Source organism: Haliaeetus albicilla, chromosome 4 (genome assembly GCF_947461875.1).
Source record: "Haliaeetus albicilla chromosome 4, bHalAlb1.1, whole genome shotgun sequence".
NCBI classification, from domain to species: domain Eukaryota; kingdom Metazoa; phylum Chordata; class Aves; order Accipitriformes; family Accipitridae; genus Haliaeetus; species Haliaeetus albicilla.
The window spans coordinates 49,274,581-49,290,177 of record NC_091486.1 but is presented as its reverse complement, the minus strand read 5'-3'; the positions used below and the strand labels follow the sequence as shown (position 1 = coordinate 49,290,177).

The following is a 15,597-nucleotide window of genomic DNA, read 5'->3' as shown; positions in this document are numbered from 1 at the left end:
CTCTTCAGCCACAAGGCGGGAGCGGGGGGTCGCGGCGGTTTCCTCGGCCCGTCGCGGGGCGGTGACGGTTGCTGGGGAGGGCTGGGGTCTCCATCGCAGCGGTCCCTTTCCTGCAGCGGCCCCTTTCCCGCAGCACCCGGACGACGGCCCGCTGCTGAGGTAACGGCGCTGCCCCGGGCTGCGCGGGGCGGGGGCGTCCGAGATGGCGGCGGCGCAGCCCCGCCCCGCCGCGCTGGGCGGGAAACCCGGCTGAGGGCAGCGCCATGGAGGCGGCGGGCGGTGAGGAGAGGGTCCTTCTCACCCAGGTACCACGGGGCTGGCGTCCTCTCCTTCTCCCCGGGCCCACAGCTCCGGCCCCGCTCCTACCGTTGCCGGAGCTGGCCCCCGGGGACGCTGGGGGAGGGCCCGGCCGGGACAAGATGGAGCCGTGGGGGGGGGGGGTGTGGGGCAGAGAGTGATAAATGTGGTGCTGCGAGGCGTGCTGGGGTCCGTAAACGGTCGTTTATGTTGCGTCCTTTTAAGTAGTCTTGATGGTTTACGCAAAAGAGAGCTGACCTGTCACTGCTTTGGATCCTTTCAGAGGCTGAAGGCTGCGGTTCACTACACGGTTGGCTGCCTGTGTCAGGATGTTGCAGAAAATAAAGAGGTGCAATTCAGCAAACAAACCATTGCAGCTATTGCAGAGATCACCTTCAGGCAGTGCGGTACGGAAGTTTGCATATTATCTATTTGTTCAAGAGCACTTGCTGAGAAACGATGCTTTAAAAAAAAACCCCGGCACTGGAACTAGGTATCACTGGTGCATTGTTTCTTGCACTACATTTTTTAAAGTACAAGAAATAGTGATTTTGGTTTTCAGACCTGGAAAAAGTATTTAAAAGTATGTGGAAATATTGTGTGGGGCACCTGCCTGTGCAAGAGTGGCACGTAATAACAAGTTATGGTCGCTTCTCATAACTAACTTGGATAATTTGCAGTTACACTTTGTAACAGCTAGAACTGCGTTACGTATCTCTTCCTACTCAGAGTTAGCATTTTAAAATACATGGTGTCTTTGTGTTTTCTCCAGAGAACTTTGCAAAAGACCTCGAAATGTTTGCAAGGTAGGTACTGGAACACTTGATTGTTACAAAGGCTTTCTTTTTTTATGTTCAGCTCCAATAACTAGGTAATCTTTAAAATACATCTTGTAATTAAAGTTTTAAAGGGCTCTATTGGCTGATTAAATAGTGGCTGTGAAGTTAGGAAATAGATATTCCCCTGTAGGTTCTTCCTGATCTTGGAAGTTCATTTATGTAGTACAAGTGATTGTTTAGATTAATGACTATATATAATTGTCAAATGTGTTGATACATAGCAGTACTGGATGGTTTGGGAGTGACAGATGTTTACTAGCATGCCTGTGTTTCATCTGGTTGCTCCAAGGAGGTAAGGGAATGTTTAAAGGAGTCAGAACTTAACACAGTGACCTACTGGCAAGTAAGAGGGAACGGAACAGTGCTGCTTGAGGTTCTGGTTGCTGAATTCTACTGTTTTTACGCAGGAAGTGTGGGCATTTAGATGTACACATACAAACTTGTAAAATAGGTTTTTCTGTATTATAGTTGGAAAAGATAGGCATGTTTGGTTTACTGGGTCCCTGTTAAGCCCTTTTAGTTAGTGTTCTGAATTAGATGCTGTACGGCCTGTTACAACCAATGTTGGCAAACACATTAAGGGGTATTTTTTAATTTTATGCAGGCATGCAAAACGAAGCACAGTCACTACAGAGGATGTGAAGCTTTTGGCTAGAAGGAGCAATTCTTTGGTGAGATTCACTGTATTTTCTGTCTCACAACATTCCTAAGCCAACTCGTTAATTCCTAAGAGCATTTGAATGAAGGCTACAGATGATGAAGCAACTGTTGCTTAAGCAATTCCACTGGCTTATAGATGATGGATGGGCATGATCCAGTGATTTTTTTTAATTTTCCTCTTATTTTGCTTCATGACACTATGGATTTGTGTGGGCACACAGATGTGATTGCAATTCAAGCAGCAATGTTCTGGTTGCAACAGGGCTGCTGAGGTTCCAAGTACAAAAGTGCAATAAACAGACACATTATAGCATTGTCAATCTTGGAAATAAATCACTTGGTTTTTTTCCCTGATCTTGTGTTCCCCTGCTTTAGCTTAAGGTCAGGAATAGCTTGAGTCCACCTTGCAGTACTAAGTCTCCTAACATTAATATAGGGATGATTCACATTATTGTATTCTCTTATGTGCTGATCTGTATGATGTTCAGTGGACTTAAATTCACTTATTGTTTACGACATACCTGTAAATGCTTCCATGAAGAAGAATACTTCCAATACTAATTTTAATTTTATGTGAGGGGACTTTTTCCTTCCATCTGTGGTTTGAAATATGCAACACGACCGTGCCCGAGAAGGCATAGTAAATGTTGGAGCTGAATTTTGTGTTCCTAACTCTCATGTGCTGTTTACGTTAAGTGGGTGCAGAGAAATCTTCCAGTATCTCTGTGCTGTCGTGATTTAACCCCGGCCAGCAACTAAGCACCATACAGCTGCTCACTCACTTCTCTCCCACCCAGCGGGATGGGGGAGAGAATCAGGGAAAAAAAAAGTAAAACTCATGGGTTGAGATAAGAACAGTTGAATAGGACAGAAAAGAAAAAAAATTATGACAATAATAACACTAATAAAATGACAATAATAAAAGAATTGGAGTATACAAAACAAGTGATGCACAATGCAATTGCTCGCCACTCGCTGACTGATGCCCAGTTCGTTCCTGAGCAGTGATTCCACCCTGGCCAACTCGCCCCCAGTTTATATACTGGGCATGACATCACGTGGTATGGAATATCCCTTTGGCCAGTTTGGGTCAGCTGCCCTGGCTGTGTCCCCTCCCAGCTTCTTGTGCCCCTCCAGCCTTCTTGCTGGCTGGGCATGAGAAGCTGAAAAATCCTTGACTTAGTATAAACACTACTTAGCCACAACTGAAAGCATCAGTGTGTTATGAACATTCTTCTCATACTGAATCCAAAACATAAGACAATACCAGCTACTAGAAAGAAAATTAACTCTATCCCAGCCAAAACCAGGACATGTACTCAGATTGTGTCTCAGCAGTTACTCAGAGTTGTAGTTTGCCAATGTTGCCGTCTTGGTTGTAGAGATGGATGTAACATACATTTATAAATCCTAGTCTTGCCAGGGCATTTCAGTATCTGAGGATATCCAGCTTAGACTGAGGGCTTCATGCAAGAATTAAAACTAGTTGATGTTTGTCAGCCTTTTTGGAGTGTCTGTCATCTTTTTTGTAGTAAGAATTTGCCTTGTTAATTTCTCTGAAACATTTATCTGTAATTTATCATGAATAAATGAAGTTCCTCAGTAGATGACTGATGAGTTTCTTGTTCTCAGCTGAAGTATATCACCCAGAAGAGTGATGAGCTCATATCAAGTAACATGGAACAAAAGGAGAAGAAGAAAAAGAAGTCCAGTGCAGCTAAGGGAGGGAGAACTTCTGGGGAACAAGTCATTGCGACTGAAAGCGAAGATTCCAACATGGCATGATTTACCTTTCAAGTAATGTTTCTGGTCATTCTTCTCTTATTGTCCTAGAGGAACCAAAGTTAGCCTATTAGAGATTCCTCTTGCACGTTAGCAACACTAATGAACTTTGGGTTTTTAAGTGAACACAATTAGTTGGATTTTTTTGTTCCAGAAATGAAAGGTCTGTCAGAATTTAGTAAAGCTTACAGCCAAAATGCCTTAATTGCTGACAAAAAGCTATGTTTACTGTTATTAAAAAGAAAATCCTTTAAATAAAGAGTTTAAAGCAGAACATTCTCACTGATGGTAATACCTCAGTATGTGGAACTCCCTCCATGCTGCGACTTAGTTTCTCCAGTAATTGTTTGACTCCCTCCTTGTTTCCATTTTTGATACTTTTGCTTAGGTATTTTGAATATATTTGTTTTAATAGCATTATCTCTCACTTGTTGTCTTAACAATTAAAACATGTTTGGTGTCATTTTTCACCTGTGATACTGGTGTACAATCTTCACTTTCAGTAAGTTGCACTACATTTCTAATTTTACTATAGTAATATGGCTCCGGAGTGGTGGTCAGGAATGTATCACTATTGCCCTCTGCCGGACTGAAAGAGACTTAGCAAATGCTGTTGATTCCAAAGAAGCAGATATAAAGACGTAAGGTATTATTAGATAGATATAGCCAAGTGAAATGAGAAGGCTGCTTAAGCTACTGCGTGGGCAAACTTTATCAAGCAAGAATATGGTTGCCAAGGATAGTAAAAAATATGCAGCAAAAGAGGAAAGAATTGAAAACTGTTTCTCTTGCTCAGCCCTTAATTCATGAGATAAGCTCTTCCTCGAAGCCACTTGTCCCTTCCTAAAGGATACAGCTCAGAGCAATTCCCCAAAACCAAGTTTAAAATCATCTCATTTTAGTAAGACTCATACCTTAAATACTACCCCAAGATAAAGAACGTACCAGAGGATGGAATATTTTTTATCACCCTTGAGAACTCCTAGGTGTAGCCTTGCTCCTTGTTTAAAACTCTTCTCTTGAAAGAAGAGTGCACTTTCTGGACTAGAGTCACTCAGCTATACATGACATAATGGAAAAAGAGTAATGCTCTGGACTCCTTGCATGTGCTCCCTTTTATTCTTGCTCTGTGTATTGGTTTTATGTGGCAAGGTTTTGGTAGCGGGGGGGGTTACAGGGGTGGCTCCTGTAAGAAGCTGCTGGAAGCTTCCCCTGTGTTCGAGAGAGAGCGATCCTATTCCAGCTGGCTCTAAGACGGACCTGCCACCGGCCAAGGCCGAGCCAATCAGTGATAGTGGTAACAACGCCTCTGTGATAACATTTTTAAGAAGGAAAAAAAAAGTTGGGACGCGGAAAACAGCCACCGGAGAGAGGAGTGAGAACATGTAAGAGAAACAAGCCTGCGGACACCAAGGTCAGTGCAGAAGGAGGGGGAGGAGATGCTCCAGGCGCCGGAGCGAAGATTCCCCTGCAGCCCGTGGTGAAGACCCTGGTGAGGCAGGCTGTCCCCCTGCAGTCCAGGGAGGTCCATGGTGGGGCAGATATCCACCTGCAGCCCGTGGAGGACCCCACGCCGGAGCAGGTGGGTTCCTGAAGGAGGCTGTGACCCCGTGGGAACCCTGCGCTGGAGCAGGTTCCTGGCAGGACCTGCGGATCTGTGGAGAGAGGAGCCCACGGAGCAGGTTTTCTGGCAGGACTTGTGACCCCGTGGGGGACCCACGCTGGAGCAGTCTGTGCCTGAAGGACTGCACACCGTGGAAAGGACCCATGCTGGAGCAGTTCGTGAAGAACTGCAGCCCGTGGGAATGGCCCACGTTGGAGAAAGTTCGTGGAGGACTGTCTCCCGTGGGTGGGACCCCACGTTGGAGCAGGGGAAGAGTGTGACGAGCCCTCGCCCTGAGGAGGTGAAGCGGCAGAAAATAACATGTGATGACCGTAAACCCCATCCCTGTCCCCCTTGTGCCGCTGGGGGGGCTTGGTGGAGAAATCCGGGAGTGAAGTTGTGCCCGGGAAGAAGGGAGGGGTGGAGGGAAGGTGTTCTGAGATTTCGTTTTATTTCTCATTTACCTTACTCTGGCTGATTTGTAATAAAAAGTGAGCTAATTTTCCCTAAGCTGAGTCTGTTTTGCCCGTGATGGTAATTAGTGAATGATCTCTCCTGTCCTTATCTCGACCCGCAAGTTTTTCGTTATATTTTTTCTCTCCCCTGTCCAGCTGAGGATGCGGGAGTGATAGAACGGCTTTGGTGGGCACCTGGCGTCCAGCCAGGGTCAACCCATCACACTCTGTATTCGAGCTATTAAACAGTAGTGGATAGGGAAAAAAGCCATGCCTTTCGCAGGCTGTAGCTATCCAATATAGATCAAATAAAATCAAGTGCTACAATCAATGTAGAAGAAAATAGGAATGTCATGAATCCCTATCTCTGGCTCTATACAGGAAATTTTACACAATGACCCTTCACTTTCCCCTTCCCCTATCCCAAACCGTTCCACTTTCAGGGATGAGACATCTTTTAGAATTCTTCTTCTACTGACTGATGTAGGCTAGGTGGGTAATAAACTAGCAATTCCGTACTCAACAGGAAATATGTCCTCTTGGCATGCCAGTGCTTACATTACTCAGTTTTCATATTGTGGTGGAGGTTTTTTGTGTTTGTTTTTGGGTTTTTTTTGTTTGTTTTTTTTTAATGCCACTATACATTAGTTGCTTTCTTGAGGTTCATGAGGCTTTATTTACCTTAATGTACCCTGGTCATCAACCCAATCCCACAGAAGATGCAAAAAGTTTTTCTTGGTGCTTTAAGGGACAAATCATTAATGCAGCATTGAAGACCATTAATTGAGGATACCCATTCATGGCAAATCTACTGCTGAAGAAGAAATCTGTTACAAGGTAGGTTTGACTACTTGAATGTATTAATGATAAAGACTTTCACTCAAGGCTTTGACTTTCTAGAATTTTTACCTGAAAAAAGCGTAATGGTGGCCACCCTAGGTTTTCACATGTCTTCTGGCTATGTTTTATACCTTCCATACTGTATCCCTCCCTCTTGAACACCTATACAAAATCCATCCTCATGAATCGTGGACAGGTCAGTCACCCTGTTCAAAAGTTAAAGCTTCTTAAATATTACAAGAATAAGATCAAGGAAATGCTAATTTTTACATAGTTAAAAGTATCCATGCAGCTTAAATAAGCTTAAGTGAATCAAACATCATGTCTACAAAAATGTATATCTAATTTGGGGTTAAATTAGATTACAGAGCATGTTTTAGGTGGACAGTTTCTCCCAACTTGCATGGGGAAGATAAGCAAAAAAATGACCAAGTACCTTTCGCTCTTATCTACTGTTTTGTCTCTAAGCGAGCAACTTTTGTAGGGGTCTTGTTATCAAGACATGTGCAGTTCTATTTGATTTGCTTCTGTTGTTTATCCTGTTCCTTTCTTGAGTAGAAAATTGATACTTATTTCACAAGACTCCTAGGCCTTTAGAAACATCAATCATTTTGATAACATAGTAGCTGTCTTGCAAGAGGAAGGCCTAGTGGATGTTTATTATACAGCCTACCTGATTTTTTTTTTTTTTTAGGTCACTAAGCCCAACATGTCAGGAAGAGAAATATGTCTCAAAGTTTGTTAGCTATGATGTCTGTAGTCTTCAGCTAAAATATTCTGTTATTTCCTTTCCAAATACACATGCATGTACACTACTGGTACACAGAAGGTGCTGGCCAATGGCTAAAGATTGTTTACTGAAAAGCTTTGTGATTATTTCCTGTGGAAATATTAGATCTTGCAGCAGCTCTTTGTTATCACCAACAGGAATTTCTAGCTATGAACGAACCGACTTCCAAAATATCATGATCTAGGGATCTATAGTAAAGTCTACGCTAAAAAAAACCAAACCCATTTTTACAGATAACTGTACTGTTAGGTTTAAAAATCTCATGGAGATGTTCTAGCAGTTTTTACCTTTGTTTGATTGCACTATTGAAAGAGATCCAAGAAGCAATAGATAAACCTGACCCCTAAAAAAGGATTTTTAATAGAAATTATAGGATGATATCCAGCATTGAAGTCTCTTGGACAGTAGTTAATTGCTTCTCCTTTTTCATGGAGACTTTTGAAGAATGTTGACTATAACAGAGCTTTAAAGAGAATTAAGTATTATATACCTGCTCTTTTTGCAAACAATAGTCAATGTTACTATTAAACTGCCAGCTCAACTTTAAAATAGTTTAACTGCAGCTCCCATCAGATCATGAAAATCTGACTTTTTTTTTCTATTAGAACAGAACAATTAAGACAAAAGTAAGAGTTTAAAACATACTATGGTAGGTCTAGTTGATAATTTGAATTCTGTAATATAAGAACTGCAGCATTTAATAATTTACAGGCAACTAAAGGGCTCTAACCTTGATAACAGAAAAGAGGAGAAAGCAGCAATGAAGCCCCTCCATTTGTTTTTTTCCTTAAGGCTAGATTGGAAGGACCATCACTGCCTTCCTACAAGAAAGATCAGCATGGTCTCTGTGACTCCATCTCAGTGTTTGCCTGGAAGTAGGTGAGTTAAATATTACTAATACACATAGGATTGAAGTAATTATGCTATCTGCTATTTTAAGTAGATGTGGAAAAGCCACAAGTAAAACCCTTTCCTCTTGTACAGCTTGAGGAGTAGAATTTCCATTGCCAAGTTGAGCTTGAAAAAAGAAAAAGCATTGCAGCTTTTAGTAAGACTGAAAAAGTGGTTTATAATGGAGAGAGTGGTAGTCACAAGCTGAGACATAAGCTCACAGAAAAAGCTTGCTGACAGCTAGTCTACTCAATGCATGCTATTTCAATTGGTAGCCAGTGTAATTAGCTTTGAGTGCAATAGAGCATGCTTCAAAAACTCTGTTGATGCACAGCCATATATGCTATTTCAGAAAGATTTGAACATAAAAAGCTTGTAATAAGTAGCTACTTAAAGCAGCAGGAAACCTTTACCCGCCATGGCCTATAATGTTACAAGCCAGAAGTGTATATTGTAAGAAGCAATTATTTGCCCTAGCAAAAGAGACTGACCAAAAAGTTGACTGAAAGCTTCTCCCCTAAGTCCAGTTAATTCCCATACAGGTGGCTTCATCTGATGTATTTTTGGTTACCTGCTGAAAGGCACTAAACTGTTTAGAGTATTCATGAATCTAACTTCGAGTATGCCATAACTCAACTGGAATGTCTACATGCAACACGTTCATCTGAATGCCTGCTGTAGGAATACTCATCAGTTGGCATCCTGCACCATTTAAGGTTATGTTAAATCAGAGGGTTTTGCACGATACTAGAAAACATTTGTACCTACTAAAACTTTCTCTGAAATTTCAGCTCGCTTTTCAGATTTTTTTCATATACATCTTCTGTTCTCATAAGAGAAGAACAGATTGTGCCAGGTGAGAATTCTGGTGCAGTGTCACCAGTATGAACATGCATTCTACCTAAATACTTTGGACAGGTTAAATACAGAGTACTTCTGTATTTAATTTCTTCTTCCTCTATCCTTAAGGTAATACTGCACTTACCAGCACATTCAAAACTAATCCAACAGTAAGGTAAAAAGGTTTTAATGATATTAGAAAAAAAGACTTCAACAAATTAAAAAATAAGCCAGTTAATACAAAAGCACCATGATACTACACTAATGATTAGGAAAGTAATACAGACAGGCCAAATACAAGTCTTCTGCCCCACAGCCTTACAAAGCAATTATTTCCATCTTTGCTGTGTTTTATATGTTAGTGCTTACACTGCACCCAAAAGGAGTTCCTTACAGAAAAAGCACAGAAGTTAAAGGACTCTGAATTTACTTTAACTGATGAAATTAGCATGAGAATTCAAGTTCCTAGATTCCAGGCTGGAGCTTAAAGCCAGACAGCAGCTGGCTAACCTCTCTGCCCTGTTCATTAACTGTGCCTCAAAGTGTCTTCCAGAGGTCTTCCATCCTTTACATTGAAAATGGTGGGAGGACAAAGTAAGCAAACTCCCTGGAGCTTCAGAAGCTAGATCCATCATTATCTGATGGAAGCTTCTGGCTCCCAACCAGGTATTCAAAGCTGAACCCTTACATGCTGTGTTTAGCAACACCATTGTCCTAGTATTCCACAGAAAGTCAAAATCCCTTTGGTTACACATGATTTGAATCATCACAGGAGTTTAAGCCTCAGGACAATGTCCAGATTTTAGTTGTCTATAGCCAGACCACAGTATGACCAGCAAACTATGGCTCCCAGGATATATCTTGCTTGTATTGATTCTAATGCAAAAGAAAAACCAAAACAAAACAGAAAAAATTGCGAGCAGCACTACAGTCTTATTTTTTGCGTTTTGAACTAGGCCAGTCTCCCCAGGGTAGCGTTTTCTTGCCCTTTGATGTGCTCCTTAGGGAATGCAAAGTCTGCACTTGCTGTAGACGCTTGGAAAGCTCCTGATCACAGGCTTGCTGCAGAGCTTCAGCTTTCTGCTTGTCCCATCTCAGAGCCGAGGCCAGGGCTTGTGTGTCTTCTTTCAAGACCAGCTGTAGCAAGACAGATTTCTCACAGTCTTTTCTACTGATGCTCCTCCACCACTAACCCCTCTGCCCACATTCAGAACAGCAGTAATAAGACACCTGTTTAATACTGGCAATTTGGTATTGAAGAAGTTCCCAGCTTTCATCATCTATCCTGCGGACTAGTGGATTTTCAATATTCTACCAGCACTTAGAGCTTGAATCTATATTCAGATGTTCAAAGGAACAGAAAGCAGTTACTTAGTTTCTACAGTAGGAAAAAATGAGGAGCAAGTTCATAGCATTAGAAAGAACACACTTTATAATGCTTAGTTTACGTAGACTTTCCTTTCCAAGCTATGGGTTTATTTACACTGTTTTCCAAAATAAGGAGGCTTTTATTTTGATTTGGGATGTATAAAGGAAATATAGCATACAAAAAAAAGTTGCTGGTGAGACAGCTGAAGCACTGGCTCACTATGTTTTGGCAGAGATCAAAACCAAAATTATTTTGTGGCTTTTCAGAGGACAGACTGGAGTACTTGGAATAGTGTCAACTGGCTACTACAGAGGAGCTCCAAGCAGGGGATAGTGTTACTGAGGAAGAGAAATAGATTAAATCTCACCACTTTGAGACTGAGATATATTGACATTAGAGCCTCCAGAAGCAAGGACACCTTCCCCTATAACCTCTCTCTCCAGAAGGAGAGATTTGCCAGAATATGGTTATATCATTCTCACCCACCTCTAGATCTTGACTGTCCAAGCAGAGCTCTGGAGCAGGTTTCTCTTTCAGAGCAGCAAGGATCTGGTCACTGAGTGCTGTTTTGGCTGAAGTGCCTGTACTGCTGGTGCCTGTGTCAACCACATCCATCTCCCTTCTTGGTACAGTCTCAGATTCTGAAAAGTAGCAGAATCATTATAGCCCATGACAAACACAGGACAGGCAAAGTGGCCTGGACTGCTTTGATGGTTTTGAGATTAATAAAATATGCATTCTATCTAGGTACGTCCTCTAACTTAAGGAATCCTTAACGTTAAGGATGACTCCATGATTTAAGCTTTTCTCCCAGTATTCTACTTCCAGGCATTCTGAGAAATGTGATGCAGCAGTGAGAGGACTCCTGCTCTCACCCAGTCAGAGAACTCTTACACTATACCACCTATTACATCAACCACATTAAGAGCTGCTAAGCAAGTGACTCACTCCAGTCCTTTGCTGTGCCTTAATTCATTCCACTCAACTATTCCAGGCATCTCTGAAAGGCTCGTTCTCTAACATCCTAATGCTCCCTACCTGCTACTTTACTTAAGATACTGTCTTCATTTTTCAAGGCTTCTAGGTAGAGTTCCAGGAGCTGTCTTGACTGGCGTTCTTCTTCTCGTCTGTCCAGCACCTGCTGCAGGGTGTCCTGCAATACTTGGATTTTGGTTTGACTTTGGGCAAGTTCTTCTGCCAGGTCTGAACGTGGTACGTCAATAAGCACCTTAAAACAATGAGAGTGCTCCTGTTACATGGACTGCCTGAGTAACTCATTCCATTACACTGATTACAGTACAAACAGCGAGCCTCCTGCATGACAAAGCCTCCACCTTCATGAAACCCTGCATGTTTCTTGTCATAGCAAGCCAGCCTGGTTATGAGAGGCTGTAGTAGCACTCCACCAGTCAGCACTCTTTACCAGAAGCCAAAGGGCATCCAGGAAGGTGTGGAATCACGTGCATTTTTAACAGAAATCCTGACAACTCCTGGCAATCAAAGTACCGCTTCTTAAGAGTGCATGGGAATACGCAAAGGAAAGCCAATAGCCTGGCACTTGGGAAGCTGCACGTTGCAGGAGGACAAGAAGAGGCAGTTATCAGCATGCCTCACCACATACGGGGTGTTCAGCAGTCAGATACTCCAATCAATCAGCTCTGGAAACTGACAGCAGTTCTTCAAGCCCCTCTGGAGCAGATTTGGCATGCTGCTCAGCCTTCCCTTTTGGCACATTACACAGGTGCCTGGTTTTGAGGAAGGAGCCCACCTCAGTTGCTATTTGGCCAAATCTTGACTTTTTGCCCTCACGCTGCCAGAACTGGAAAGACAGCCTGTGAGGGACAATCAGTGATTAAGAGCATCCTCTTCAGACACTCACGACTGTTTCCCCTGAAGGACAAATTTGACTCTAGCACCACAGCCAAAGAGCAGCAGCTGAACTAAGCTTGAGATCTCGTTTACTTACTCTGTTCTCTGCCATCTACTGAAATAAATGGATGATGGGCAGGGCCAAGGAGAGGAATTAGAGGTTTCCCCACTGTACCTGGAGGTCTTCTTCAGACATCAAGATGATATTAGACAGGTCATCCTTCAGTTGCCTGGCCAGCTGCTTCCACTTCTCTGTAGCACTGTCCACTTCATCCACAGACTCCGAGAGCCAGGTTGTTCCACTGTCTGACACAAGAGTCATCAGTTTCATGGGTCATTAGTGATCCACCTGAGACAGCCTAATTTCACTAGCTGTATTACAAACCCCGCTCCCCTTCCATGCTCCCTCATCTGCAGAGTACCTAAGCTTTTGCTGGACCATTTCTCATTCTTGGCCAGTGCCACAAACTTGGTATTAGATGGCAAACACAAAAAGTAATCTTCATCATCCACAATGGTGCCATCTTCTGCCAGTACTAAGGTGACGGGCTCCCTGGCCTTGTCAATGGCCAGAACGCCACTAGCTGCAGAACAGAAAAAAATACTTAATGAAATAATAAAACTGACGTACGCGCTGCCCTTTTACTACACCCACCGCAAGAGACAAGCAACTCTTAGTAATTTAGGCTGGAGACCAGGACCCGTCCCCGCGCAGCTCTGCACATCAGCTCTTTTTTAGTACATACGAGTTTCCCCTCCAGAAACAAACATCCTCGATGCAAACCTCGGCATGCACACAGAAGGCGGCGCGTTTCGGCGAAACTACTTGCAGACCCTCATTCCCACCTCCCTTCGCCTCCCCCCATCAGGAAGCGTCACCCGGAGACCTGCTCTCCCTCGGTCTAGTTCCGCGGCACGGATCGGGCTTTTCCCAAAAACGGCGGGCGGGCACTGCAGGGAGCCAGCCCACCGGGGACTCCGAGCTTCCCCTCCCACCGGCGACGCGTGCAACCCCGCGGTCCCCGGGCGGTCCCCGGGCGTCCCCCCTCCTCCTCACCCTTGTCGCGCAGCTCCCGCAGGCAGGAGGCGGCGAGGCCGTGCTGCTCCCGCCCGTCCCTCCGCCGCACCAGGCAGCGCTTCAGCGGAGCCGCCATGGCCGCCGTCCGGCCCCCGCGGCGGGCGCGCTGCTCGCCGGGACGGGCCGCGGGGCGCGCTGGGACGCGGAGTCCGGCGGGTGCCGGCCGGTGTGCGGAGGGGCTCTGCTCCCCGGTAGCTGTTCTGGCATGCCGTCCTCGGTCAGCCCGGCCGCCGTTTCGTGTTTCGTTACCTCGATGCTTTGCCTCAGAGCTTACCTGAGCTGCGGGACGCTAGGAAGTACTTCTACAAAACCCCTTCGAGCGTGGGCAGCAACCCAGTTACTTGTAAAACGAGGTGATAGTAGGAGCGTGCCCGGGTATATTCGAGTAATACGCTCCCTTGCAGACAAGTGTGCTGGTTGTGAAATTATAATATAAACAGACAAAAGCACAGGCATGCAATAACCCCGCCCTGGCGTGTATCCGAGTAGCACCATCGGGCTGGGAACCCCTGCAGCTGCGGAAGCAAAGGGCCTTCCTCATGGGAGCTCCTGCTGGGCCTACAGAGCCAGACCTGTCAGTTGTGGTGGTACAAAGCTGGACTTCTTAGTTACGGTGGTACAAAGCCGGACCTGTCAGTCTATGGTGGTACAGAGCCAGGGTGGTACAAAGCTGGACTTGTCAGTCTATGGTGGTACAAAGCTGGACCTGTTTGTTGGTTATGCCTCTCATCAGGCTTCTGGGAGCCGTAAAAGTAAAGTAGCAATGAATTATATCCATGGTTACAGCCACAAGCAGCAACGCCGAAGCAGCAGTGCACGACGGCCGGGCCGCACTGCCCGGACCGAGGCTGGTTTTGTCAATGGCCCAACTAGCTTTTCCGGGCAAGGAAAGCTTTTCTGTCAGGCAAGGTAGGACACTGCAACCCACACAGTCTCCGCAGCCCGGCCCCGAGCCGGCCCAACCGCTGGCTCCCGTCCCGGCGGGAGGCCGCAGAGGCCGGAAACTCACGGCAGGAGTGGTTCCCCCGCGGGGGCGCATCAGTGCCGCGGCGTTCGACTCGTTCCGCCTTGCGAGCGCGAGCCGGTGAGGCCGCGCGGGGCGCGAGGGAACGGCGGTGAGGGCGTTCCATCGGTTGGGCGGGGATGGATTAGCCGGGCCTGGGAAGATGGCCTCCTCGGAGCAAGCGGAGCAGCCCAGCCAGGTAGACGGGGCCGGCGCTCTGCCCGCTCGGCTCGGGCAGGGGGTGGCAGGGGACGGGCGGGGCGGGGTGGGGCGAGGGCGCCGCCGCCGCCGCCGCCGCCGCCTCCTCCTCGGGGGAGCGGGCGAGGGGAGGGCGCCGCGCCTCTGCTTACCTCCCCCTCCCCTCCTTGTCCGTCCCCCCCCCGCCGCCGCCGCCTCCTCCTCCTCCTCCTCCTCCCGCCGCGGCCGGCGGTGGGGGGCGCGCGCGCGGTGGCGCCGGCCAGCACCGCTCCTTCCCCCCCCGCCCCCAACACCACCCACCCCCGGCGCGCGCGGCCTCACCGCCAACCGCCGCCCGCCCGCCCGCTCGCGCGCCGCCTCCGCACCTGTCGTAACGGTCACTGGCGATGGGGGGGGGGAGGGGGCGGCTCGGGTCGCGTCAGCCCCCGCCGCGGTGGGGCCCGTCGCCACCGAAGCCCGGTCGGCCTGGCGAGAGCAGCGGTACCGGCGGGGCGCGGGAGCGCTGACCCCGCGAGGAGGCGGTGGCCGGTGACAGCGGCTCCCTGAGGTGCGCGTTGTCCTCCCGTCCGCTACCCCCCCCCGCCTCCGTTTCCCGCCTGCCCCCGGCCGGCCCGGCGCGGGAGGAACGGCGAGGGGCTACTGCTGCTGGTGCTGGTGGTGCCCGGGTGAAACCGTGGAGCCTCGTCACGGCCGAGGTGACACTCTGTGTTGGGGAGGGCCAGGACGCCCTGCGTAGCAGTTCGGTGCGTCTCGGGCATCGCTTTCACCCCCCCCCCCCCCGTGCCCGGTCGCACCGGTAGAGCTTTGCATCTCGGGGGAGTCGGTTGTGTAGTTTGGCATCCTGCCCTGCGTGGTAGCATGAGCTGATACGGGCACGCTTCACCAAACAACCAAATGCAGTTCTGATTGGAAGGGCTGTTCAGGCCAGGCCCCTAAGCATGTTTTCATGTGAGGGTCTATATGTGAAACGCAATAAAACACTTGAATGGGGCCGGGGGGCGGGGGGGAGCACAGCCAGAGAGAAAAGAGGCAATTTATGTGTTAGCTGGCTTTTGAAATGAGGTGGAGTACCAGTTAGACAAA

General features: G+C 46.9%; 3 protein-coding genes across 3 annotated transcripts in view; 2 read left to right on the top strand and 1 right to left on the bottom strand.

Annotated features, from left to right (window-relative positions):
- The first annotated feature begins 129 nt into the window (after positions 1 to 129).
- Positions 130 to 3,852, top strand: CENPS (centromere protein S). Its single transcript, XM_069782547.1, has 5 exons — positions 130 to 305; positions 581 to 704; positions 1,070 to 1,103; positions 1,741 to 1,807; positions 3,429 to 3,852. Exons 1-5 carry the CDS (start codon positions 264 to 266, stop codon positions 3,579 to 3,581), a joined length of 420 nt encoding a protein of 139 aa, XP_069638648.1. The 5' UTR covers positions 130 to 263; the 3' UTR covers positions 3,582 to 3,852.
- Positions 3,853 to 9,168: 5,316 nt separating this feature from the next.
- On the bottom strand, positions 9,169 to 13,883 carry DFFA (DNA fragmentation factor subunit alpha). Its single transcript, XM_069782515.1, has 6 exons — positions 13,293 to 13,883; positions 12,658 to 12,819; positions 12,411 to 12,541; positions 11,405 to 11,594; positions 10,853 to 11,007; positions 9,169 to 10,134 (listed from the first exon to the last, which is right to left on the bottom strand). Exons 1-6 carry the CDS (start codon positions 13,387 to 13,389, stop codon positions 9,931 to 9,933), a joined length of 939 nt encoding a protein of 312 aa, XP_069638616.1. The 5' UTR covers positions 13,390 to 13,883; the 3' UTR covers positions 9,169 to 9,930.
- A 523-nt stretch (positions 13,884 to 14,406) lies between these two features.
- The window catches only part of PEX14 (peroxisomal biogenesis factor 14), a 79,425-nt gene continuing 78,234 nt past the window's right edge, over positions 14,407 to 15,597 (top strand). Inside the window, exon 1 of the mRNA XM_069782516.1 lies at positions 14,407 to 14,515. Coding sequence (XP_069638617.1) covers positions 14,480 to 14,515 — 36 coding nt within the window. The 5' untranslated portion in view covers positions 14,407 to 14,479. The remainder of the gene's footprint in view (positions 14,516 to 15,597) is intronic.